At 39.9% G+C, this 26954-nt stretch overlaps 1 protein-coding gene across 2 annotated transcripts; it reads right to left on the bottom strand.

Annotated features, from left to right (window-relative positions):
- Positions 1-393: 393 nt before the first annotated feature.
- On the bottom strand, positions 394-13263 carry LOC121928918 (myosin regulatory light chain interacting protein). 2 transcript variants are annotated; one of them, XM_042464237.1, is made up of 7 exons: positions 13093-13263; positions 10608-10798; positions 7019-7204; positions 3969-4166; positions 3035-3199; positions 2132-2552; positions 394-1714 (listed from the first exon to the last, which is right to left on the bottom strand). In XM_042464237.1, exons 1-7 carry the CDS (start codon positions 13177-13179, stop codon positions 1625-1627), a joined length of 1338 nt encoding a protein of 445 aa, XP_042320171.1. In that variant the 5' UTR covers positions 13180-13263; the 3' UTR covers positions 394-1624. The 2 variants fall into 2 exon arrangements, with proteins under 2 accessions (XP_042320171.1, XP_042320172.1); XM_042464238.1 differs by lacking the exon at positions 7019-7204.
- Between the last annotated feature and the right edge of the window lie 13691 nt (positions 13264-26954).

Consider the following 26954-nt stretch of genomic DNA (forward strand, 5'->3'; position numbering starts at 1 on the left):
CTTGTGGAAGTTGCAGTCCCAACATCTGGAGAGCCTCATGATTCTCACCCATTTTAGGAGCTGAGTATTAAGGTTGTGAGAATGTTTATGTAGCAGTATGGAAGCTTTAGGGAATTCCTAAAACTTGAAAGGGAAATTTAAACCAATGTGCTCATCAGTATCAATTTTTTACTTATTTGCACAGTGAAATTCATTCCACTTAAAATATTTTTCTTCTTCAGAATTACATTTTGTTTAGACTCACAAACTCTTTTAACTACACCACAAGTGTGTTCCACAGAGTTTATTCATATCTGTGTGTGAAACTGCTGCCACAGACACATACTAAACTGTAAATATAACACATTTTGTATTAACATGCAAACTTTATGTAGAAGAAAGTAATTACTGGAAAACAGTATTTTAAAAGTCTTTTATTAACCTGAATATATAAAAAGACACATTGTCTATCATATTGGAGTTCTTGCTTCATGTGGAAACAAAACTTTTTACAAAGTGAAAAAATAAATACCTTTTGGAGTAAGGTTTATATGCTAATGTGCCATAAAAAAGTAGAGTTTTAATATTTTGACAAAATGTCTGTGCAAAGAAACAAATGCATACACACATTACTGCTACATTAAGGCAATATGAAAAGTATATTCAGAAAGTCTCAGTAAAGTGACTTTTCTAGCTTTCATTTCAGCTAGTATTGCACCCAAAAATGGTCATCTAGTTTTCAATATTCGGGACTATTCACTAGTTGACCAAAGTCCAAAATGCCCAGGGATAGGGTTTGTGGTAGAAGGTAAGACGGTTTTTACAAAGAATAATTTAACATAACTGTATAATAGAAAACCACAAAGATTATATTGTTTGAGGAAAAGTTTCTCCAAACACAAGGCAGATGAACAGAAACAACTATTAACTCTTGTTAAGAGAAAAATGTTTCTACTTATGTTCAAACATTACATTTTAAAAACATCTTTCAGCATTCCCTTAGAAGGTACCAACCAGGCTGTCAAATCTGCAAATATTGAAAGTAATTTTCAAAGTAACCTGATCTGTTTTTGCTGAAACGAATACAGCTACAGTTTAAAGCTTTGTAATCTTAGGTTCTTAAGTATACTGGATTTAAAAATAGTTTCTTACTTCAGTGACTTTAAAAGTAGAAACTAAATCAGACTACAATAGATGTAGATATTAAAAACTAGTTTTGCTAAAACATAAATGGAGTGATCATGCTAAATAATGTAAATTAAAAAAAAACAATCTTTATAAAATGCATAAAACAAGCTAGGCTGACCCTGCTGGATACTACAGAATAGGTTTTCAACTCTGCTCCCCTCAAAATATTGCCATTTTATAAACAATGTTGTTTCAAGTGACATAAGGTTGTCTACGAGTCATTCACAGTATACTCCCCTAAGCCATATTCTCAAAGTCTGATCAGACACTTGTCCCCTCTACTCCCCCACAACAGTTTTGTAGCTTTCCTTTCCACTTATAATTGCTGGCAAATGCTGAAGTAACTGCTTTCCTTCACCATCAATGGAGCTGGAGTGAACATTAGTGCAGTATTTTGGAAGTACAAGATAGCTTAGAAGCTTGAATGGTGTATATTTTCCAGCAGTCAAGACCAAGATCATATTACTGTCAAGTTAAGGAGACTTGTGTGGGTAGGCAAATACACATGCTGGACGTGCTCTACTCGAGATCTGCAAACTGGACAAGACTAGAAGGAAAAGAAAAGAAGTTGTGACATTACAAAACCAGTATTAACAACTCAGTTTATATAAATGGAAGGTTCTAATACTCACTTATACTACTGAAATACACTTCCTCTAAAAAACCCATCACAACCCAGCCTCAACTAGATTGATAAGTCTGGCTTGCTAGCAAACATACTTCCATTAACTATGATCCATAATCCAACTGAGATTATATGAGCTGTATACAAAGAGTATGATATTTACATATAGCTGAACTGATTTAAAGAGAACCTAAACATAGGCAATGGAATACGTAGTTACAAAAACGATATGTAATGTGATGCTGTCAAATCCCTTCCCATATTTCATGGCCTCCACCCCATTTACAACTATAATTAAAGAAGTGATACACACACTGTTGAATATGGTTTGGTAATTACCTGTAACTGAGCAGCACATGATTCACAGCACACAGTATGACCGCATGGACAAAACGTTGAATTTATCTCTTCTTCACAACACAGCATACACAGCAGAGATTCTTTCAGTTTCCGTAATTTTTCTTGAAGAGCTTTCGTTTGCTGGCAATTGAGGCCTTCACAGCTTTCACAGTTCATACTGCTTTCTGAAGACTTAAGGGGAGAACTAGGTGGGCTCTGGTCACCTCTGGAAACTAGATCCACAATGCCAGCATTGTAAAGGGCCCGCCTTGCATGATCATATGCTTCTTTAGATGTCCGCTTAATATCAAATACATACTTCTTTCCAAGATTAATATTCTCATTCAAGAACAAGGATGCTAAGTGGCCTTTTAAGTCTCTACTGTACTGCATCATGACTGCGCTAGTAACAGTGTCACATCTGCCAAGAGGGGAAAAAAAAACAGTTAAGTCATCTGCATAAAAATATCAAATTCTTAGTTTTGTTTATTTGGAAAATGTGAACCATTCTGCAAACAAAATAGTACATTGTGGTTTGATGTTTTAATACTCAAAATAATATTAGTTTGATCTAGCAGTTAATTATGCCAGAACTGTACAGGTAGTTAAAGCAGTAGGGTTTTTTTTTTTTTTTTGGAAAGTTCTAACCTTGAGCTATGTTTGCACAGGCTTCAAATATTCCTACCTACTCCAAACAGAAATAATATACCAAAATTAAATTTAATCCAGGTGACCACTGCACTAGAATAAAATGAAGCTTTATATTTTAAGGAACATTAATATTTACAGAATAGTTACATCAGATAAAGGCAGAACTGTGTGAACTTTATGTAAGAAACATGCATTAACATTTAGTATGTATTTGTTCACTTATACTCCCCCCAGCCCCCTAGAAATACAAACCTGTAAAATGCATGTGTTTCTGTTATTGCCCTATACAGTCCACTAGCTGCTCTGGTGCTGATCATCTTGAAAAGGTGAACAATACTATTGCCAGATTCCTTAGTAACAGTTAAGTACACATTCTTCCCAGACTGTGTTGCCATCTGGACAACTGGGTATGCAATCCTAAAAAAAAAGGCAAAAAAAAGTTAAAGGAGGGAGACATGTAGTGTAGCCTTATAACTACTGCAGTGAAGAACTAAGAATTTATTTAATAATTACAATTGCACCTTGTCCTTTCCTCCGTGTAGTCCAATACCCCAGACACTACTCTACTCCTCCCCATGTATCTTGACAATCCAGTGAGGTGGGTCAGGCTCATAGTACAGTGAGCCTTTGGTATCCATTGGGGTTTGGTTCCAGGACCCTGCTAGGATACTAAAATCCATGGATGCTGAAGTCCCATTATATTCAATGGTGTTCCTTATACAAAATGGTAAAATCAACATTTGCTTTTGGGGAATTTAACACACACACACACACACACGTTCAAGCTGTGGATGGTTGAATTTGTGCATAAGGAGGGCAGACAAATACATCATCATTTTTAAATACATGCACTGGATGAAATAACCTGCTTTAGCAATAAAACTCAGAAGAACTAAGATATTTATTCTGAAACAAATTCAAAACAGCAGTTTATTCCACAACTCTTGTTGTTGTGTGCCATCAAGTAATTTCTGACTCATGGCGACACTAAGATAAGTATATTATAGGGTTTTCTGAGGGCTGAAAGTGTGTGGCTTGTCCAAGGTAAACCCAGTGGGTTTCCATGGCCAAGGAAGGATTTGAACCCTGTTCTCCAGAGTCACACTCCAATGCTCAAACTACTACACTATGTTGGCTCCATCTTAAAGACTTTTTTGTGTTGTTTTTGGACAGATCTAATAAATACCTGTTGATGGGAATGAAGTCATCTTTACATATGGCAATGCCTTCAGGACCAACACCAATAAAAAGCTTTTGTCCTTCACTGTCTCTAACAGAATGCCATTCTACCCCATAGTTTTCCAGTGTTGACACAATCTGTAAAACTTGATACTCTCCTGAAGCTTGGTTGAGGCCTTCAAGTTCCTTATGTTTTGCAATAATACTGTAGAGATAGCAAAAAGATGAAACAGGTTAATCACTGACAATTGTAGTAAAATCTGATTTTGAAAAACAATACATTGACCTTCAGAACAAGACATTTTAAAGCATTTTGTTACTGTATTGATTTTGAAGGTTAATATATTGGGTTTTGACAAGGGGTTCTTTGTTAACTTTGGAGATTTTAAAAATGTATGTATTTCACTCACTAACTTTGGCTTGCTTTATTAGAGCTAGTTAATAAAATAATAATAATAATAATAATAATAATAATAATAATAATAGTAACAACATTTATTTATAACCTGCCTCTCCCTGTGTTGGATCAAGGCGGGTAACAGCATATAAAAAGAGAAAACAATAAAATCAAAGGCATAGAAATGGTAGATAAAAGTACACTAGACTCCAAATTCCCACTCCCTCCCACCCCTAAAATTAACCTTAAAAGCAATTCCCAAACAATGGGCAATAAAATCAGTCAAGAACGAATCAGTCCAAAGAGAACAATTTAAGCAAGTGGAGAATGAGATTGGGGGATCAATTTGGGAAGGCCTACAAGAAGAGCTCCGTTTTTATTGCCTTCTTAAAGGCTTCCAAAGATGTTAGTTGGCGGATCTCGTCTGGCAGATCGTTCCAGATTTTTGGAGCGGCAGGAGAAAACATCCTCTGGGAAGTAGTTACCAGTCTGGTTCTCTCTGACTGTAGTAGATTCTTCCCTGAGGATCTGAGAGTGTGGGAAGGATTATATGGGAGGAGATGTTCCCTCAGATAAGCTGGACCCTGGCCATGTAAGGCTTTATTGGTAATAACCAACACCTTATACTGTGCCCGGAAGCTAATAGGCAGCCAGTGAAGGGATTTTAGAATGGGTGTGATAGAATCAAACTTGGAACTCCCAGTCACCAATCTGGCTGCCATGTTTTGGACCAGCTGCAGCTTCCGAACGTGGCATAAGGGTTGCCCCATGTAGAGCACACTGCAGAAATTGAGACAAGAGGTTACCAGGGAGTGTACAACCGTTTCAAGGTTTTCCAGTTCCAGGAAGGGTCATAGCTGGTGAATCAGCTGGAGCTGATAGTGGGCACGCCTGGCTGTCACATCCACCTGGGACAACAGCTGAAGTGACGAGTCGAGGAGCACCCCCAAGCTACGAACACAGTCCTTTAGGGGAAGTGTGACCCCATCCAGAACTGGGGAGCTTATCACCATACCCGGATTGGGATTGCCTATGACAAGTACCTCCATTTTATTTGGATTCAATTTAAGTCTATTTTCCCTCATCCAATCCATTACTGACTTCAGACAGTGATTCAGAGGAGAAATGCCATCCTTGGTCACTGAAGCAGTCCGAGACATGGAGAAACAAATTTGGGTGTCTTCAGCATATTGATAACAACCCGCCCCATGTCTCCGGATGATCTCACCCAACGGCTTCATGTAAATGTTGAAGAGTACTGGTGACAGTATCGCGCCTTGAGGGACACCCGATTTGAGCTCCCTCTTGGCCGGACAGCTGTCGCCAAGTGACACCATCTGGAACCTGCCCGAGAGATAGGACTGGAACCACTGCAGAGCAATGCCTCCAATTCCCAATTCCCTCAGGCACTCCAGAAAGATACCATGGTCTATGGTATCGAAGGCCGCTGAGAGGTCTAAGAGCACCAACAGGGCCACACTTCCCCTGTCGATGCAGACAGAGACCATCGACCAAGGCATTCTCCACTCCGTATCCTGACCTGATGCCAGTTTGAAATGGATCAAGATAATTAATGTCATCCAAGACTGCTTGGAGTTGGTTGGCAATGGCCCTCTCGATCACCTTACCCAAAAACGGTAGAAGCAATACCGGCCAATAATTGGATCTCTAGTTAGGGGTTCCTGACTTGTTTAGAAGGGGCAAACCTTCTAATTTTTTTTTGGACTACAGCTTCCAATAAGCCCCCAGCGCCATGGCAATTTGGTGTGAAAATTATCTGAAGAGTTTAAGATTTAGAATCATTTTATAATCAACTGAACCTTTGCTGATCTCCTATCATGAACAACAATAAAATCAGAAAAACTGAGATGGATACATAATTTGTGAAACTTTAAAAGTGATCTTTTTAAAATAGGCACTTTAAATTTACAAGTATGCCCCAGTTAACAAAATAGATATGTTTCCTTACTTCTGTAACACAAAATATGGTGCCAGACACATAAATAACACAAAATGAATAGGATTAAGGAGTTTAACATGTTTCAGCAAATTTTTTATTCCAAACTAACATTATGAACATGTGAAATAAAACCACCAGGTCATACAAGTCTGGCATAAACAAAAACATTTTGAACCCAATAAAGACCACATGAAAGCTTCTTCTAAAATGCACCCAGGCATATTTTTTCTTTCCTTCACCAGCTTCCACTTTTTAAATGATTTTCATTTTGTGGCCAGACACAGATCTATGCTTGTTTTCTAAATGCTGAAATGAGGCAGGCTTATTTGCTTTCACTTTTTCTCTCTGTTTTGCTGTTCACACCTGCTCAGTAAAGGGTTCTGGAGACAGATGTTCTTGGTTTTTGTAAACAGGCACACACTGAGGAATCTGAGGAAGTAGACTTAAGTCTACAAAAATTCATGCTGCCAACTTCTTTCTTTAGTCTACAAGATCTCTCTACATATTGATTCTACAGACTAACACGGCTATATCTTTTAATTCTACCACTTTGTTAATGACGTATGCCTGTACTGAGTATTATCCTGATATCAAGCTTTCAAAGAATGAAGCATAATTCACAATTAAGAATGATGCAATCATAATGTATTCTTGAATAAGTGCTTCTGACATGATGTTCTGAAGGAAGAAACCCTCTTACCTCTCCAAAACAGCAGTGGTAAGCTCCTTTGCACAGAACTCTTCATAGTGATATTTAGCAGTATTCTGATTATAATCACCAAACTTCAACTGGGCAAGCAGTGCACTGAGTTCAATTGCATGCTCAGAAGAACACTGAAGATTACCAGACAGAAGATCCTCCTCTATGTGCAAGAAAAATAAATGCCTAAAAGGGAATAACATATTCAAATTTTAGTGTAGACGGTCAGAAAACTGAAAGGAAAACTGACAGCCTGAAAAAACTGAAAAATCCCCAGACTTGGATCCAGACGTAATGGTATGCTGTGGGGAAGTATCAATACAGAGAGAGAAAGCAAAAAGATAAAAAAGCCTCTGGTTTTTAGTTTGCAAGAGTATGGCTTATGACTATGCAGCCGTATCATATCAGCTAAAGCAACAGAAGCTGCAAGCTTCCCACGGTTGGCTAAACTGTAGATCAATTAGGGGAAAGGTTACCATTGGCTGTTCAACTCGGCTTGGTATGCCTAGATGTACTCACACAGACCAGAAGTAACCATTACATTTTATGGCACGCTGATAAGCAGATACTATCTATGTATTTCAGTGTCCATGCTTTCGGATTACAACTTGCAATTCAAGAATTTTCTCATAGGTCAAACATCCAAATCCAACATTTTAAATACAGCAAATCATTAGAAATCCAGTTGTGAATTTAAAATAGCTCACTGGACAAGAAAAAATGCTGATTTTAACTTTAAGGGAAACCAAACAACTAGTTTCCTAGACATAACAATATAAAATGACCTAATGGCATTTGCTGTTTTCTTTACTTTAAGTATTGTTCAATGCTGCCATGATAAGCATTATTTAATTTCAGTAGCAAAATTAATTATGTTGTCACTAACTGTAATCCTAAATTCTGGATAAAATGTAATACAAGGGTCTGATCGCATTCACTTATTGTCAGAACTGACTGCTACTCCAAAGGAGACTAAAGTTTAGAACTATAGCTAGCATCATAAAAGCCTTCAACCACAAAAGCAGAACTTTCTACACTGCCACAACTGTTGCCGACCAATCAGGAGTTGATGTTCTCCAGCAACCCTTCCTCGCAGCTGATTCATAGAGCAGCTATTAAGGGTTACTTTCAGTCAATGACCTATAGTTACATTGTTGTTGCTTCTCTAAGAGAAAAAGCTTGCTCTGCAGCCAGCAATTTTTAACAAGTACAAGAAGAGCCCCACCCAAAACCATTTTTCCAGCTGTCACAGTACTGTATAGTGTTTTTTTAGAGTTCATATTTTAAATATATGTACCTTGGTTTTACATGAAAAATAAATTAAGTAAGGATGGTTAACAAGCTGCCCTAAATTCCTTGGAGGAACAGCTAGAAAGGCGAGTCAGAATCTTCCCTCCCCATTTTATAAATGATGTTATTCCAACACTACCATAACATTTCCTTTCTAAATGGAAGCACCTTAGAGAAAACAACCAAACGCTTTACTTAACTTGGTTTTATTCCCTTCATTCAACAGCCAAGTATTAAGTTGCTTTGAATACTGTAAAAATTTAAAACATTGGGACATTTGAACTTTGCACATGTTCCTGAAATTTCAGCTATCACACTGTTCTGGCTTTTTCTTCTTGGGTGTAAAGTACTATAGAAGAGTTACAAGCAAAAGTAACAGCACTGATTTGGCACACAGAAGCAAGTGGAAAAATTCTTATCTCAAGTTAACAAAGAATGCTAACAAAGACATTGTGCTTAGTGTCACATTCCCATTCACAGTAAAAACGCTACCATGGGCAACAATACAAAAAAACCCAACTAATGTAATTCAGACTGGAGTGTACAGTGGTGCAGTTTTAAACCTAGAATTTGCACTGAAGAATCCATAACACCAGCAGCTTGTGACTTCTTCACATACACACAAAGCTTTTATTATTAGTGCACATTCACATATCTATGAAGTGCTAAGAAGAATCTTTTGACTGTGTAGATGAATGCTCAGATTGCGCAAGTGCATGGCAACTGGTCCATTCAATGCTGTCCAAAGCCCCTGGTTAATTTTAAAATTATACCACAAGTACAAAAAGACAATGCTAAAAGTAAAGCTCTTTGCCCAGGACCCCACTGAGGCAGGATACCCTCATGGCTCCAGCTTGTTCCAGAAGTTATGCTTATTAAACTTGTGAAGTGAGGTGTTCAATACCTCCTTCCACAAACAGTTCCTTGTTCACCCAAAGTGTAATGGGCCACTCTGCAGGCTTGGTCAATGCCATGCAGGACTCTCCTCCTCCTCCTCCTCCTCCTCCAGCCACTGGCTGTCGGTGGGGAGCACTGAGAAGCTACCAAGCAATTTGCTTTAAACAGGACTGTGGCCCATATCTGTTGAAAGGACACCCATAACTCAAAGAAATGCTTGTTTACTTGTTGCATTTTTGGGGGCTGGCATCGATAGCATTTCAAAGCAGTCCAGAAGCCTTGATTCAAGAGAGAACATCTTCAAAGCATAAGAAATGACCATATTTTGTACTAGGGAAAAGATTTAATAGCCAAGCTCTGCACCACACAGAGCTTCGTAGAACTACAAAAGATCTGAAATGTACTTGCCCAATTCTGTGGTACAAGCAAAACAATTAACGTAACAACTATTCTTGATGGTTCATCTGGAAGGATTCAACGGGCAGCAACTATTGATTATACGTATCATTTCAGGTATGCACTACTCCACCAAGTATTAGCACCACAATCAACCCATGAATAGGTAAGCCATGGGGCCCTGCGACTGATGGGACTTGTAAGTGCTTGCCTAGTAAATTACATATTCAGTGTATTACAATACTAAGTACAGAGCAGAAAGAGAGTACTGTACCAAGAACTTTCACAGCATACCTATGATTGTGTTAAGTTATCAGAGGCTACAAATTTAGACATAAACATTTTTATTCTGCAACAAGCCTATCTTCTTTACTAATGCTCTCACCATACTTTTATCTTAATTTAGAAAACTTCAGCTCAAATATTTTACAGGCTCAAATATTTTCCTCAACAGGCACCACACAGTGAATAAATGCTGTCTTCTCCCATGTTTAATTACAGTAATTAAAGCTGAAAGGATTGTATTTAAATTTAAGGCTAAGGTTAAGATACCTATCCTGCTAAATTATGCATTTCCTAAGGGAAAAAAAGTTGTTTTTGTCTTGTAGTTTGCAGTAGGCCTTAACAGCTGTTTGAAACATTAGGGTAATATGATACCAGACTAAAAGGAGGAGTTCTGCAAGCTGAAACTGGAGGCACAGTTTCCTGCTATGAAGTTTTTTTAAATGACCTGTAATAACACTGCTAAGAGGTTACTATCGGGCATCAGAGCCAATTCTTTGTTTCTTCCACTTGACTTGTGGAAATGCTCCTGTAATTAGATAAGTCATTGGCAGATCCCTTTACATTAATATTGTCTGTTAGAGCAGGGTTTTTCTCAATATGAAATATTTTATAGTAAGGTAAGTGCAGAAGTCCAGATTTAACTCTAAATGCATATTTTAAGAGTTATAAGCCCAAATTATACTGTGCAGTTGACAGACCAAAAACGCTTACTGGGGCTTACCTTGTCTGTTCTTGCAAAATGAGGTGAGGCTCCACAAAGAACTTGACGCGCAGCTTCAGTCTGTAAGGAGGCAAACCGTCCATCTGTTGGGATATCCTGTTTCGCAGATTCAACCACAAATTCTCTCCTTTGCTCCCCGTGAACTGGAGTCCGAAGTAATCAACTTCTATAATTCCCAATCGTCTGCAAACCTACAATTAAACATTTGAACGTTATAGAAGCTAGCCTAAGGATTTCCAACCAAGTCCAGTGTGAGCAACCAGTATAGCAATTCACCCAGAAAGCCTTTCAGCAGAAGATGCCACTGTAACTGTACCAAGGCAGACAGCAACATGCCAATAGTATATCCAACCACCCCATCTCTAAAAACACAAGCCAGAAATTTTGGAGGAAAATGTATCCGTGTCACTAAAGTCACCCTTATATGCCCCAGCCCTTCAACAAGAACCAAACAGCCCTTTGAAGCAAATACCAAAACCAAGAAACACATGTTTAGAAAGGGTTTCTCCAAACTCACACAAAGACCAACACTTGGGCCGATGCAGAGGGATCAGAAGAACACAAACAAGGAATGCAGCTGGGCCCCTCCATGTATCCCAAGGACACCTTTATAGTCACATGCCATTGTGGTCACCAAAGGCACACAGAGGCACTATAGCAGTGGTTCCCAAACATTGCCCCTCCAAATGTTCTGGGCTTCAACTCCCAGAAGCTCCAGCCAGCTTGGCCAATAGTCAGGGATTCTGGGAGATGAGGTCCCCAACATTTGGAAGACCAAAGTTTGGCAACCACTTCACTAAAGCAGCCAAGTGTTTGGCCTTCCATGCTCCTGCTCCTCCACTAAAACTGAGGGCTCCACATGGACCCAGTCAATTCTGGGGTGGCTGCTGCTGCTGCTACAGATCCCTCTCCCTAATAATAAACTCTTAGGAGAGCCAGCAATAAAAGCATGAAGCAAGAGCAGCCTGTTATGTATTTCTACATGCTGAGAGAGAGAGAGAGAGAGAGAGAGAGAGAGAGAGAGACTGCAGTAGTGGCTTGAGTGTTGAACTCAACACTCAATGAGTCTGGAGTTCAGTTCCCAACTCAGCCATGTAACTCCACTGGAGATGATCTTGGAGTCACACTCTCTCAGCCTCAAAGAATGGAAATAGCAAATCCGAAGAAACCTGCCAAGAAAAATCCTGTGCTTGGTTCACCTTAGGGCTGCCATAAGTTGGAAACAACTCGAAGGCACACAGCAACAACAAAAAACAAATTGTGTACAGTATACAATCTGTGGTTACTGTATGTCAATACTTGGAATGAAGGAAACTATGGAGGTGGGGAAAAACACAAAGCAAAAGCAAGACCTGAGCAGGGCTGTTGAGGGTGGGTGACTGGGAGGTCTCTCATTCAGAAGGGTCACCATAAATAGAAGGAAAAACTGTCCCATAAAACAGCCCCCCCCCCCTTTAGGGCTGCCATCTATCTGTAAGCCGCTCTGAGGGCCTTTAGGGCTGAATAAATAAATAAGGTGGAGATGACCTGAAAGCACACAGCAACAGCAACAACTGAGGAAAGCTGCCCCCTCACAAACAAACAAACAACATGATAGGGTCGCCTGAGGAGTTTATCTGACGGAGGAGATCAGGAGTTTATCCCATGAATATCCTGGGAAACACAACATTGCACAAAACCTGCCATTAAAGCTGGTCACATAGGAGCATTAACGCGCATCTTTTTTTACTTTTGGGATTTCGGCGACAACGCATTTCCGACATCACTTTATTTGCGCGACTGCACATGATACTCTCAACATTAGGAGGAACTTCCTGACAGAGAGGGTTGTTTGATGGTGGAACACACTCCCTCAGAGTGTGATGGAGCCTCCCTCCTTGGAGGTCTTTAAACAGAGGCTGGTGGCCATCTGTCACAGGGGATGCTTTGACTGGGAGTTCCTGCATGGCAGAATGGGGTTGGACTGGATCAGGGCCCTTGCGGTCTCTTCCATCTCTATGATTCTACGATTCTATGACCATTTGCGCAACGTCTCGCCATTGCTGCTTCGTTTAATCTCTCTTTGATGCTGGAACCAGTGTGATAAACTCCTAAGGGTCACCGTAAGTCTGAAATGAGTCTGAGGCACAAAACACACAACAACAACAACAACAACAGGAGCGATATTTGATTTATTTATTTATGTTTATTGATATCTCGCCCTTCTCATTACCATTAAAAAACCCAAACACCCGCAACAACTCTGGAGGAGAGAAGACTTGGGGGAACCGAGGGAAAGAGAGAGGACGAGGACGACGGCTGGGCGCGCGACTGAGGGAATAGAATGACAAGCGCGCGCGCGCTCCCCGGCTCCGAACCTCGAGAACGCGCATGCGCGCCACGCTGTTGGCTGCCTCGCGACTCCCCCCTCCCCTTTCAATGGTCATTCTCTGCTGGGGGGGAGAGAGAGAGGGAGAGAGGTTACTGTGGCGCCTCTATACTTCACCTGGTTGAGGCAATCTTCGCCGTTGGCTTTGGCCTCCACTTCCACCTCCATCACCACAGCGTCCGGCCTGGTCACATAGCACAGCATGGCCGCGGGTGCCTCAACAACGCCGACACAGCCTCCGGCTGCCGACACGTCCGTCCCCCTCCCGCCCTCGAACCTATTCCGAAGCTAACGGGAGCTGCTCCCGCGCCTTATATCCCCTCGGTCGTTCCCCTGCTTCGCTTAAACCCCGCCCTCCGGGGATGTCTGACCAATAAGAGAGCGCTCTTCTGTTTTACATGCGGCCGTTCTAACCAACCCGAAGCGGCTTCGTCGGGAGGGCGGAGCTAAGCCGAGGAAGGCTGTTTGTTGTTATTGTCAAGGGGAGACTTCGGGTTCTCAGTGGACGCGCTTAGGCGGCTTCCATATGCGGGGCAAACTGGAAACACTGGGGCTGTATTCACATTGGAGAAATAACCCGGTTTGGCACCGCTTTAACTCTTTGTCTGGCTCTTTGCTATGGAATTCTGGGAGTTGGAGTTTGTTGTGGGGCCCAGAGCGGAGCTTTGCTCCGCTCTGGGAACCACAACAAACTCCAACTCCCAGAATTCCATAGCCTTGAGCCAAGACACATTTAAAGCGGTGCCAAACCGGGTTATTTCTCCAGTGTGGATGCAGCCTAGTGCAATTTGAACAGTGACTCAGAACTAGTGACTGTAAAGAAGGATATGAGTCCCAAACACACTGCATAAATAATCCAGTTTGAGGCCGCTTTAACTACCCTGGCTCAGTGCTAGGGAATCCTGGGAACTGTAGTTTATTGTGGCACCAGAGCTCGCTCTCTCTGACAGAGAAGGCTAAATGTCTCACAAAACTACAATTCCCAGAATTCCCTAGCATTGAGCCGGGACAGTTAAAGTGGTGTCGAACTGGATTATTTATTTATTTATGCTGTCTTTCTCCCCAAAAAAGGGACCCAAAGTGTCTCACAAGATAAAAACACCTTAAAACCTTCTTCTTTTTTAAATAAAAAAGCAATTAAAACATTATTTCTGCAGTGCAAATGCAACCTGCGTTTTAACTTTTGTGTTAAAAGCTTTTTACTTGTACTGCGTTTTTAAAAAAGATTGTACATCATCACCTTGGATCCCAAACTGAAAGAAAGGTGTGATAAAGATTAAAATGATATATAATTGTCAGAACCCAGCTTGGCATTTCTCACTCCATATATGCCCTTCGTTGTAAAATTGTGAACATCATTGAGCAACCTATACCGTATACATTTTTTTCTTAAGAAAATACATGTCCAACTATTTTTCTGTTTCTCCTTGGTAACAAAATAATAATAATAATAATAATAATAATAATAATAATTAGGTGGACTTGAAGTTTCACCATTTTCTTGGATCTTCTAGCAATTCAGTAGTAAGACAAATTAAAGTGACTTGTCCGAAGTAACGAATGACAATCGTGAACATCTCTGGACTGATTTTTGTGACTTCTTGGGGAATTGAGAAAGAAGTGCAGACCCTTGATGGCACTAAAAGCCCCATTGCATTACTGAGGAGAGGTGACATGCCTAAATACCCTAAAGGCACCAGATCCCTTCTGATCCTGGAAGCTAAACAGGGCCAGCTCTATAGTTTTTTATGGGTTTTTCGGGCTATGTGGCCATGTTCATCGCCCGAAAACCCCACAAAGATGCCAGCCATGAAAGCCTTTGACTTCACAGGGTCAGCTCTGCTTATAGTACTTGGATGGGAGACCTCCAATGAATACCAGGTGCTTTAGGCTATTTTCCAGAGGAAGGCAATGGCAAACCACCTCTGAGTAATCTTTGCCTAAGAAAACCCTACGAAATTAATGGGGTCGTCATAGGTAGACCTGTGACTCGAAGGCACATGCACACATACATAGTAATGAACACTCCAAATCCATCATGTTTTCATTCCCTTTTAATAGCATGACTGAGGCGGGAAAGAGACTCATGTGATGAAGTCCTAACTCAGTCAATCTAAAGATGTTTTATTTCCTACAGACTGCAATGTGTAGAACGCTGCTTCATTCGCCTCTTTATCTTCCAGTGTGATGTATGCTATTGTATGCAATTCAAGCCTGTTTTGATACTCAGTTAATTTGTAATCTGCCATTAGATTTGCCTTTAATGGGGGTTAATCAATGACTGCCTCTTCAAGGAAAATCCAAGGGGAGCTCTGGGGAAAGTAGACAAGGGCAGATGAGTAGGTGGTCTGTAATGGTTGAACTTTTGAGGCCTGTGTTGAATTGCTGGAATTGTGTTGCCAGTCTAATGGCACTTTAAATATTGTGTAACTGTCATTTTGCACTTGCATTTTCTCAAGGAACCCTTCTTCTATCATATCCTGACAGATACTGTTTGCTTGTTTTTCACTTTTGCCTCTGAAAAAAACAGCAATATCTTCTTGCTTTCTACACAGAGCATCCCATGGAAGCTTTTAAAGCTTTCTTATTTTCAAGCAGGCATGTACAATAGCCTGAGCTGCGTTTTGCATGCCCTGAAACCTGTTACATGAGTACTTACTTTTAAATAGGTATACAGTACAAAGAATTCCTTGCAGTCTTCATGGGAAAGTACCCAAGTCGGTATGATTTGTGTGCAAGCACACAAATGCATGTACATGCTTTTGTATTCTCGACCACAGCGTAATCCAGATGTTGCCTTCAGGGCTGAAAAGCTTGTGTACACCTGCAGTATGTAAGATAATAAATTGATGCAATGATATCAGAATTTGCAAGATTCAAAAATAATGCAAAAAAATAATACAGTAATTCTGCTAATGCACTCTCCTAACTTTCAGGTGAGCAGTAGCTTTTTTTAACAGAAGAATTTGAAAAAAGAGACTGGAGAATGAAATGGCTGAATCTGAATTTATAATGAGATTTGAACCCTACTAATACGAAATTAAATAGAGACAACAATTTCCTGTCCCACTGCAGGTGTTAATTTATTTAGCAATGTTAGATGATTATATTATCGCTTACTAGGGCTATTGCAAAGCATCGCAGTGCTTATTTTGCATGCATTTACATTCTAATTGAATTGTCATACATTTTACTGCTTGCATTTCATTGCCATTTAATTCCACATTGTAAAAAAAAACCAACAACAACCTTGGAAGATTATATTACATGCATCCAATGAAGTAAACTATTGTTCAGTTTGTGATTTCTGATATTATTCTTTGTCTAAAAAGTATTGCCCTATGTTCTTTCCCCTGCAATGGCAACAGTTTTGTTTCTTCAGTTTGTAGAGCTTCATAAGAGTTCCACTCATCTCACTTATAGACCATGGAAAATATTCTTAGTTCTCCTTGCAGCCATTACCACCACACAGCCTGGAAAAGGACTATGGCTCAGAATCCTTCAGCTAGCATGACGCAGGGAAGGAAAATGCCTCAAAACCTTTTTTTTCAGTTGCTGTTAGGTACATATGGGCTTCTGGGGTCTTTTAAAAACAATTTTGTAATTACTGAATAGAAACATACATGTATAAACACAAAATCTTTATTATTAATCTATTCAAAGGATGCATGTGTTGCTATACCCTCCTTGAAAACTATTTTAATGAAAATACTTGAGATTTTCATTTAAGAATTTGATTCCAGGTATTTTAATAAAGGCATCACATATTATATAATTTATGCTAAACTAATCATTGATAAAAATGTCCAGCTATGACAGATACATATGGCCTGATACAGACAGCCAAAATAAAACTGCTTCAAGTCACTTTGCAAGTATGCTATTTAAATGATACATGTGTCCTAAGAGTCCAGAAGCTGCACCAAAGCCACACTCCAGTCCTAAGGACTGGAGTGCAGCTTTGGTGCAGTTTCCGGACTCTTAGGATGCATGCATCATTGAAACACCATACCTCCAAAGTGACTCGAAGCAGCTTTATTTTGGCTGTCTGTATAGGGCCATATGTTTCCTTTCTCTGCATCTTTTTGCTTTGCTCCAGATAGTTGGAGTCCTGGATGGGGTCACACTTCCCCTGAAGGACTGCGTCCGCAGCTTTGGGATACTCCTGGACTTGTCGCTTCAACTGTCTTCTCAGGTTGACGCGACGGTCAGGAGTGCCTGTTACCAACTTTGGCTGCTATGCCAGCTATGGCCCTACCTGGAGCACAGGACCTTGAAATGGCTGTATATGCACTGGTAACCTCTCGTCTTGATTTCTGTAACACGCTCTACATGGGGTAACCCCTGTGCCATGTCCAGAAGCTTCAACTGGTATGGCAGCCAGATTGGTTGCTGTGAAATCCAGGTTTGACCGAGTTACATCTATCTTAAAGTCATTGCACTGGCTGCCTATCAGCTTCTGGGCACATTACAAGGTGTTGGTTATCACCTATAAAGCCCTATATGGCTCGGGTCCAGCTTACTTGAAGGAACGCCTCCTCCCATATAATCCTTTCCACTCACTCCGTTTCTCCGGGAACAATCTTCTACAGTCAAGGAAGACCAGATTGGTGGTGACTTCCCGGAGAACTTTCTCTGTTGCTGCTCCAAAAAGTTGGAATGACCTGCTGGAGAAGATTCGCCAGTTACCCTCTCTTGAGGCCTTTAAAAGGCCTTCCCGGATTGATTATGACCAGAACCGATTGTAGCTGCCCACTCTAATATGTCCCCTCGTCATCTGTCATTGTTGATTGCTTAATATTTTGATGTTTACTGTTATGTATTTAAATATGTTTTTATTACTGTAAATTTTTACATTTTTGGGAGGGAGGTTTAGGGTTGGGGATTTAGGGGTCTCTGTTTTCATTATTTGTACTGTATAAATCTTGTTGTTACCCGCCTCGATCACCAAAACGGAAGAGGTGGGATATAAATAAATTATTATTATTATAGTTGTACCGAAAGAAGAGGTGATTCTCTCTGAGGCATAGCTATCTCTTGGAAAAGGAGAGTCTATTTAGTAGACAGCTGATTTAGTGCATCCTATCCATATTTACCTGAAAACAAGTTCCATTTAAATTCAGTGGCTTGAATTCTGCAAAAGTGCCCATGGGATGGCATTTTGGCAGCAATGGATTACTTTGTATTGTCTCTACCTTTTCACTGTGCAATTCACAGAGGAAACCATTATGGCTATGCAAACAATGTAATACAGAAATGTTTGCATATTTCAACTTTAAAAACAAAACAAACAAGAATGGTATGCATATTTCTACATATATTCACAATATGATAGTACAAATGACACTGCAGAATCATATGCAAGGAATATTCAATTACTCTGGCAATATTTTAAATATAATAAGCAATCTGTTTCTGTGTGCCAAAGCAAACTCATGCCAGAGGACAAACACCTGTGCCTAGTGAACTCTTTAAAATGTGTTTATCAAAGATCCGAAGTGTCTATGGAAAATAGCCTCTGGTTACTTTAAGTATAGCAAAGTCTTATGACTTGCTATGCCAACTCATAAATATTTATAAATGGAATTCATCAATGGCTATGCCAGTGCCATGTGACAAAGGACGCAACATTAAAGGCTGCAACAATTGTAGGATGATGTGGGCAGTTAGTTAATCAAATATAGACACTTCCAGAGTAGATCTCTTCTGCGTAGGTCTCCAAAAATAGTAGTAGGTGAATGAAAACTGAAACAGAAACCCATGGAAATGTGGGCAATCAATGCAGAATATAAAGTGAAGCAGGGCTCAATGACCATCAAGGTTCTCTAAGGTAACATGTTACGCAAACTAATTCTGCAATGATCTGCAAACCTTTCAACTAATGGTTATATATGATATGTTATCTAACAACCTCTGTTGTCAATCTCTTATCTTAAGCGTCTACTGTTGATTAATCCTACTAATTTTCAAATTGTTTTGGGATTATTGCCATTTGGTAATAATATGATATAGGGAGCTAAGATGGAATCATCTTTGCATCTTTGCAACAGGCCAAAATAGTTGAAAAGTGGAACTGAGGAGTCCAAATTCCTTTAGCGGTTTTCCTGACAAAAAGATCGGAAGCTTTCTTTATAATTTCTATTGGGTTAGTTGTGTTAGTCTGTCATAGCAAATGCAACAAAAGTGACTCTAATGGCACATTAAAGATCAACACATTTTTATTTGGCATATGGTTTCATCTGTCTACTTCAGCAGTCTGTATCTGATGAAGTGGGCTCCTGTCAATGAAAGCTTTAACAAAATACAACTTGTTAGTCTTTAAGGTGGCATTAAACTCTTTGTGGTTATTTTAAAAAACTTTAATGTTTCCATAGCCGATCAAAGGCAAAGAGGTTTTAGAATCAAATTCAAAACTACTTGGTTATTGAAAATCTTGCACACTGTCAAATACTGAATATTTAATGACAACCACTGTACAGTTTTGACAGGTACAGTGCTGACCAGAAAGAATAAAGAAAGCTAATTTCAGGGTGTGAGAGAGACTGACTGCATAATAGCTTTACTACTGTTATCTTTAATATTTGCCAGGGAAAATAGCTTCTGTGTTTCTCTCACACTATTTTATACTATGAAAAGAAGATCAGCATTTTTGTTGCCGTTCTAAGCCTATTCATTTTCACTTATAATGAGTGGGCCTCCTGACAGCTGGAAGGTAGGCAGAAATTCACCAGAAATAGCTCTTGCTATATAACACCTTGTTTGTTGAATTGATGTTGTTTAAAGCACTGAGTCTCTTCTGAAGAAGAGGGAAAATATTAAAAAAATAAAATAAAAAATTTCAAGGCCGCATGCCAAACAGGACTATAAAATATATTTCTGTGCTATTCTATTATAAACGTTTTGGGGAAGAATGAGAATTATTCTAAACTAGTGTTTGGTGGACTGTAGAATTATCAGTCCTAGTGGGCCATTGCATATTTGATAGGCCTTCTCATATTGAAAAATATGATTGCAAAAGAGAACCTGAAGATGGAAGACAGAAAGTGCTACTGCAGTACGTAGCAGTTTACATACACACAGACATACATAGACACTCCATAATTCTCATGCCACAATGTATTTCAGTAGACAGATGGGCTGAATTCAGGAGTGGCCAATGACTTCTGTGCTATAAATCCACTCTGAATTTTATTTCACACTTTAAAGGAGCTACAGTGGTACCCCGGGATACGAATTACCCAGCTTACGAATTTTTCGGGATACGAAAAAATCCCATAGGGATTTATTGTTTCGGCTTACGAAGGTTTTTTCGGGTTACGAAAAAACCCCGGCGCTGTTTTAAATGGAAAGGCCGCCACCGGAGGGCAGCAGAGAGCTATTTTTTCCATTAGCGCCTATGGCAATTCGGCTTACGAAGGTTTTTCGGGTTACGAAATTAGCCGCGGAACGAATTAATTTCGTAACCCGAGGTACCACTGTATCCACATTTCTAAACCAGTTTCCCAAGTAAGGTTGGCACCTCGGACAGCTCCTGACAAACATACTACAAGATCAAGAAGAAATAAAAAGATGCTGGAGGCAATACACCAAAGAGCTATATAAAAGAGATGAAAAAATGAATGACACATGGAATGATGAACCATACGAAGATGAACCTGAAATTCTAGAAAGTGAGCCGCTCTGTGAGAAATTAGAAAGGATAAATCACCAGGAACAGATGATTTTCCAACTGAATTGCTACAATCCACACAGACAGAACCAACTTTAGTGTTAACCAAAACATGCCAACAAGTATGGAAAACAAAATGGTGGCCAACAGACTGAAAATTATCAATATACATCACAATACACAGGAAAAAAAGGAGACACTTAAAGACTACAGTAACTATAGCACTACAGCATTATTATCTGATGCAAGCAAAACCATGCTCAAAATTCTAAAATTCAGACTCCAATCATATATGGAGAGAGAAATCCCAGAGGTGCAAGTGGCATTCAGGAAAGGAAGAGGCACTAGGCATCACATAGCAAACATACAATGGGTAATGGAGTGCACAAAGGAATTCCAGAAGAAAATAAGCATGTGCTTTATAGATTATAGCAAAGCCTTTGACTGCATAAATCATGAAAAGCTACACTCAGCCCTTCCCTTATGTCGGGATCTCTTCTGGAACACACACACACACATAAGGGAAATACCATGTATGCTCAAGCCCCATTGAAAAAAATGGGCTTGTGCATGTGGAGCACGTGCCCTTGCTGCTTCCATCACACAGCTTCAGTGTAAGCTGAAAGCCGTGTATGGCATGCTCGCATATGGCACGGGCACACTGTATGGAACACTCAAAGACATGGGAGTGCCACTATATTTGATAGTACTGATGAGAAATATTTATTTAGGAAAAAAGGCAAATGTTAGAAAAGAATATGGAGAAGCAGAATGGTTCCCAGTTGGCAAAAGGGTCAGGCAAGGCTGCATTCCATCACCCTACCTGTTCAACTTGTAAGCTGAATATTGTTTACAGGAACTCTTCTCCAGGAATTGTCTCAATTAACTGTAACACTAGGTCCAAAACACACAGCAGAAATAATCCAGTTTGAGATCACTTACTTGCCCCTGGCTCAGTGCTAGGGAATCCTGGGAATTGTAGTTTATTGGGGCACCAGAGCTCTCTAATAGAGAAGGCTAAATGTCTCACAAAAGTACAGTTACCAAAATTCCCTAGCATTAAGCCAGGGCAGTTAAAATGGTCTCAAACTGGATTACTCTTGCAATGTATTTTGGTCCTAAAATTGTCATACTTTGGTCACATCATGAGAAGGCATGACTTACTAGAAAAGACAATAATGTTAGGGAAAGAAGAATGCATCAGGAAGGGAAGAAGACTATATGCCAGATGGATAGATTCAATTAGAGGGGTCACATGCCTGAATTTGCAGGATCTGAGCAGAGCAGTTGAGGTCTTGGGGATATCTAATCCACAGGGTTGTCATGAGTTGGGATTGACTCAAGGGCAGTTAACAGCAGCAACAACAACTCCTGTAAAATCTAGAATAAAATCTGCAATGGATTCACTGCACCACTCACATGGAAGACACCAAATGTTTTGGATGCTTTCCTACTAGTTAAGTCCTATATTCATTCCGCTTCCAGGCCTGTTCATCCCACATTTTTCAGTAAGAGGAAAAACAACAACAATATATTGGAGACAATTTGATATATTGATTTGTATAGAGGTGTCATTTGGCACCCTTGCAAATTTCTGGGTGTTTCTGAGGCTGTACCACTATGACAGACTTTCATCTATGGCTCATAGAGAGGCAATTGTGCCTACATTTGGATGACATTCACTAAATGAATCACACAACACAGAGGCATAGTTCATTTACCATAACTACTCCTGCAGGAAGAGAGAGTGATCACTATAGTAGTGTGCACTGGTTTATAACTGATCAGTAGCGGTTCTTATAAATCTCTAGCTTATTGTATCATCTAAACAGCTCCTCTTTGGGTATGATCTGACATTTCTTTGATATGGCCTCTTACTAGAGATTCTACTTTGACAGAGTTCCAGTGACTTAACATAGTGATGGAAGAAAAAAATGGATTTTATTCAGGCTCATGTATTATAAATAGGATTGTTGTATACATTCCGAATGTAATATGTCATTCATGTACAGGTAATGTCTAAGCCTGAAATAATGCAACTTGACTTTCTGATTCTTAAGTGAGCTTCCATGGTTGACAGAAAATGAATCTTCTTCCCTGTAACAGATGTCAACTACATACAGTTCAGATACTGCTGGTCCAGAAATTTAACTTCAAACGAAAAGACAGGAGAAATTCTATCACAGAATAAAATAAATATTACCATGCATCTCTGGATGGGGATTTGGAATTCATGTCATGGTTCTACAGTGATTTCTCAAGACTGACGGAGTCCAAAGAACCATGTGTAACCCGTTCTTTGTATAATTTTAGGTCAAGACTCTAAAGCACTAATCAACAACAACAATAAAAAGATATCTACTGAATTTGTTGAGAGAACTAGATCTTGAATTTTTCAAAATGCATTTAGAAAAATATGTTACCTCCCCTCATTTTTGATCTAGGTAACACAATCTTCATGAAGTAACCAATTTTTACAGTCCCCAGAGGAGCAGCTTTGTTATTTGGTTGTAGAAAAACACAAAGAATTTTGTCACAACATATTAACAAATTTAAGATGCCTTAGGTTTTGTGGGCTAGAGGCCACTTCTCATGTCTGCATTTTGGCTGTGCAGAACTCATCTTTTGGCAAAGCACTGGTGATGAGATCACATCCAGCAATGATGTAGTCCACGCATAATACATATTGTGCTTTTGTTGACTGCCAATAGTCAAAAGGCAATAAGTTGTTTAAAGGTGTTTAGCAATAGCTGAAGTGTGGAACTAACACTCATTAGATAAACTACCCTCAGGATATCAAATTATTAAAGCAAATTCTCATGGGTGGATGATCATACAGGAAAATATTTGATAGAATGACCTTTAAATCGAAAAAAAAACATACATAGCATGACGACTATGTCCTGTAAGTGTCTCATCCAGGTGAGGAAGGATGCCACACATGAACTTCCCCCAGGTTTGTGTCCGCCAAATCCATGGAAAATGTTGTTGATGCCTACCCATAGTGGGTTGTACCACAGCTGATACCCTCATGCCCCATGCCCCACAGAGAGGAAACTAAAGTTCTCAGACCAATTGGGGATATGGCCTGATTATGGATATACAGAGATGTGGCCTCAGCCCCCCTCCCACAGGAATGCCACCATTCCTCCACCCTATGAGCTCCATGGCATAGGCAGCAGTGACTACATATCAGCCCACAGGTTCAACTCCCCTTCTAGTGTTCAGAGTCACCATTCTGGAGCATCAAATATAAAAGGAAGGAAGGAGAGGCTATGTAAGGCAGCACCCACATAGCTGCCAAGACAAGCAGCTTGTAGAGAGAGCACTTATTTCTTTCCTCCAGTGAATGCAAGGTAGTACACACGGACCTTATACTCCCTACTTTTATCTTATATCAACCCTGTGACTGAGGTCAGACTGAGAAGAAATGACTGGCACAAGGTAGAGGCCTTATCCCTGAACTGAAACTGATGCTTTAAAGCCAAACACGTCCGCAAAGTCATGGCCAGTCCTGTCAGTGAGGTGGATGCCTCAGCTGGTGGAATAAAAGGAGGGACAAAAGCCATTCTCTCTGCCCCTTAGGCCTTTTATGGTTCAGATAGCTGCTGCTGCTGTGACACTCTCCAGAGTGGACTACTCTCTGAATTCTTGCCTTCAAGAACTTCAAGACACAGTGGGAAGAATGACTAGGAAAATCTCCCAAGCTGATGATTTTCCTTATCTCTTCACCAGTGGTGAGAAGTTCTTGACACAACACTTAACTACATTTGGCCTATTATACCCTTAAAACCCTTAGGTTACAAACCCCACAATTTCACAGGAGGTAGTCAGAGCCATTAAAGTGGGAATAATAGCACTGTAACAGTGTAGTGTGATATTGACCTTAGTATTTTGGAAAAACGGTTTCTTGGAAGCCATAACAGTTTGATTTAAAAATGGATTTTACAGTGCAGTCCACATGTTATTCATAAATGTGTCCTTCTAAGTTCGGTGGGTCTTTACTGGAAAGCATGATTTGGGTTTCAGACAGACAGGATAAAGGTGGTGTAGAGGGGCAATTTCCCTTGGCTTTTCAACCCTGTGGAGACTTGTGACTTCTTGGTTAATGTGGTAATAAATTTGCTCCAGGTTTTAGACCAAACCTGAGAAGAGATGTCCAAGGTGCTGTACTCTATCCCCCAAATATATCAAATGGATGGTTTTAAAGATTAAAACCCAGAGCAGATTCACTGTCCCCACATCAGACTCCACTGTTTCAGTCCACTGCAATGGAGAGGGAAATTAGCTATGTGGACTCCAAACTGATGTATCATATAAATCCAGGTGAGTGAATAATACAGTTTTGGATCCATTAGATTCAATCTGCCTCTACCTGCCCTCAGAATACTTCATTTGGAAGCTATTACTACTAGAAATACTGCCCACAGTAACTTTCCACTGGCTGAGCTGTGACTGGGTGAAGCCTTTTACTTAACCACTCCAATAGGAAATATCAGGGAATTATGGTTGTTAAGACCACCTTCACTTCTATGCATACTGATTTGGCAGTATGAACAAAGGAGTATCATTTGAGTGCACATGATCAGGATTGTGATGCTCATAAAGATGCCATTATTATTTAAAATCTGTCCTACTTTTCCACACCAGTGGTACCAAGAACAGCCAACACTGAAGTTATAGAACAATAAAATAAATAGTTTTTTGTGGTGTTTTTGGGCTATGTGGCCATGTTCTAGCAGAGTTTCTTTCTGACATTTCGCCAGCATCTGTGGCTGGCATCTTCAGAGAATGCTTTGCCTGGTGAAACGTCAGAAAGAAACTCTGCTAGAAAATGGCCACATAGCCCAAAAAAACCCACAGAAAACTATGGATGCCGGCCATGAAAGCCTTCGACTTTACAATAAGATAAATGATAACAATACAAAAATCAGAGCCTCATCTCAAAGTCATTTCAGAGAGATCAACTCTCTCTCTCTCTCTCTCTCTGTGTGTGTGTGTGTGTGTGTGTGTGTGAAATCTTCTTACTCATCTGTGGAGTGTGGGTTTGGACTTGCGTCCTATAGTCCTGCCCTGACTGACACGGATGACACTCAGCAAGAGAAACTTGTTCAATGTGAACTCCGCTGAATGCAAGCAGGGTCAGATTAGGACATGTCTGCTCATGCTGTGTAACATGGGCAACCAATCTTGGGTAGCTAACAGAGATATTGGATGAAGAGAAGCCATGATAAACATGTAAGAACTGTTATACATATACAAGGACTGCGCTTTTAAAAGTGCTGTATTATCTGTTATGCGGTGAGCAACATGTCCAGGTTAACACTGGAGAACGAATACAAATATTAGGCATTTTTGCCTCCTCATCCTCTCTAGTGCTTTATAGTCTGATTCAATTATCATAGATTTGTTCTGTTAAAGAAAACACTTAAGATCTCAAGCAGACTGCATTGTATCAAAGTGTGTAATGGACCATGCATTGATGAAACATGACACAATATTACCCCGAGCAAGAAGTCAAAAATAAAACATTTTTGAATCCAATATCATATCATAGCTAGAGCCTGTAGCTATCACCATCTGTGAAATGCTCACCCTTCAACAGAATGGGTCATTTTTTAAAGAAGCGAGTGCCATTCAAGAATTTCCAGACATAGAAAGTATCTTATGCTGCATCTTATGCTATCTTGTACCATCACTAGTAGTCCAGAGAATGTTATAAGAGCTTCTGTGCTGACATTTATAGCTGTAGTGCAGATGAACTCCAAAGGAGGAGGAAGAAACAAGAAAAGAGAAAGGCGAGATAAGGCAGATCAATACTTCTTTTGCTATTGTAACTACTGAATTATCTTGTATCTTGGGCAAAAAGACTAAGAATAAAATACTATAGGGACAGGTGTGAAAGGAAAAGGAAGGAAGGAGAGTTGAACTCCACATAAAGAACAGGCCATTTTGTTCAGCAAGCAACAAGAACAAGTGAACCTGTACAAAACTAGCTTAATAAAAGATGTGCATCACTGTCTTGTATTCTAGAGCAGCTTGTGTCTCAAAAACACACAAAACATCAGACTCTGTGCAATATGTAGAATGCTTAGGTCACTGAAATCTCAGAGTTAGGTGTGCCTAACTGGTCATAGGACTGCAGCCATTTTTCCATGCTGGATAATTAAATTTTTCTGATTCATCTTCCTTCAACCAATACAATTTGAGGGCTATTTCATGTTATGTATCAGGGCACATATAATAAAAACTTCTAGTGTAAATGTTTTTTTTTTCTGAATTTGCTCCTAGCTGGTTCTATGAACTTCAG

Source organism: Sceloporus undulatus, chromosome 4, assembly GCF_019175285.1.
Source record: "Sceloporus undulatus isolate JIND9_A2432 ecotype Alabama chromosome 4, SceUnd_v1.1, whole genome shotgun sequence".
Lineage (NCBI taxonomy): Eukaryota > Metazoa > Chordata > Lepidosauria > Squamata > Phrynosomatidae > Sceloporus > Sceloporus undulatus.

Bases quoted from the DNA above. Each gene is read 5' to 3' on its own strand.
- LOC121928918 (XM_042464237.1), bottom strand. From the start codon at position 13,179: ATGCTGTGCTATGTGACCAGGCCGGACGCTGTGGTGATGGAGGTGGAA. The intron at 7,205-10,607 runs GTAAGCCCCAGT...ATTCCCTTTTAG, and splicing joins ATTTTGCAAGAACAGACAAG to GCATTTATTTTTCTTGCACA. The intron at 4,167-7,018 runs GTAAGAGGGTTT...CTATCTCTACAG, and splicing joins ACCACTGCTGTTTTGGAGAG to TATTATTGCAAAACATAAGG.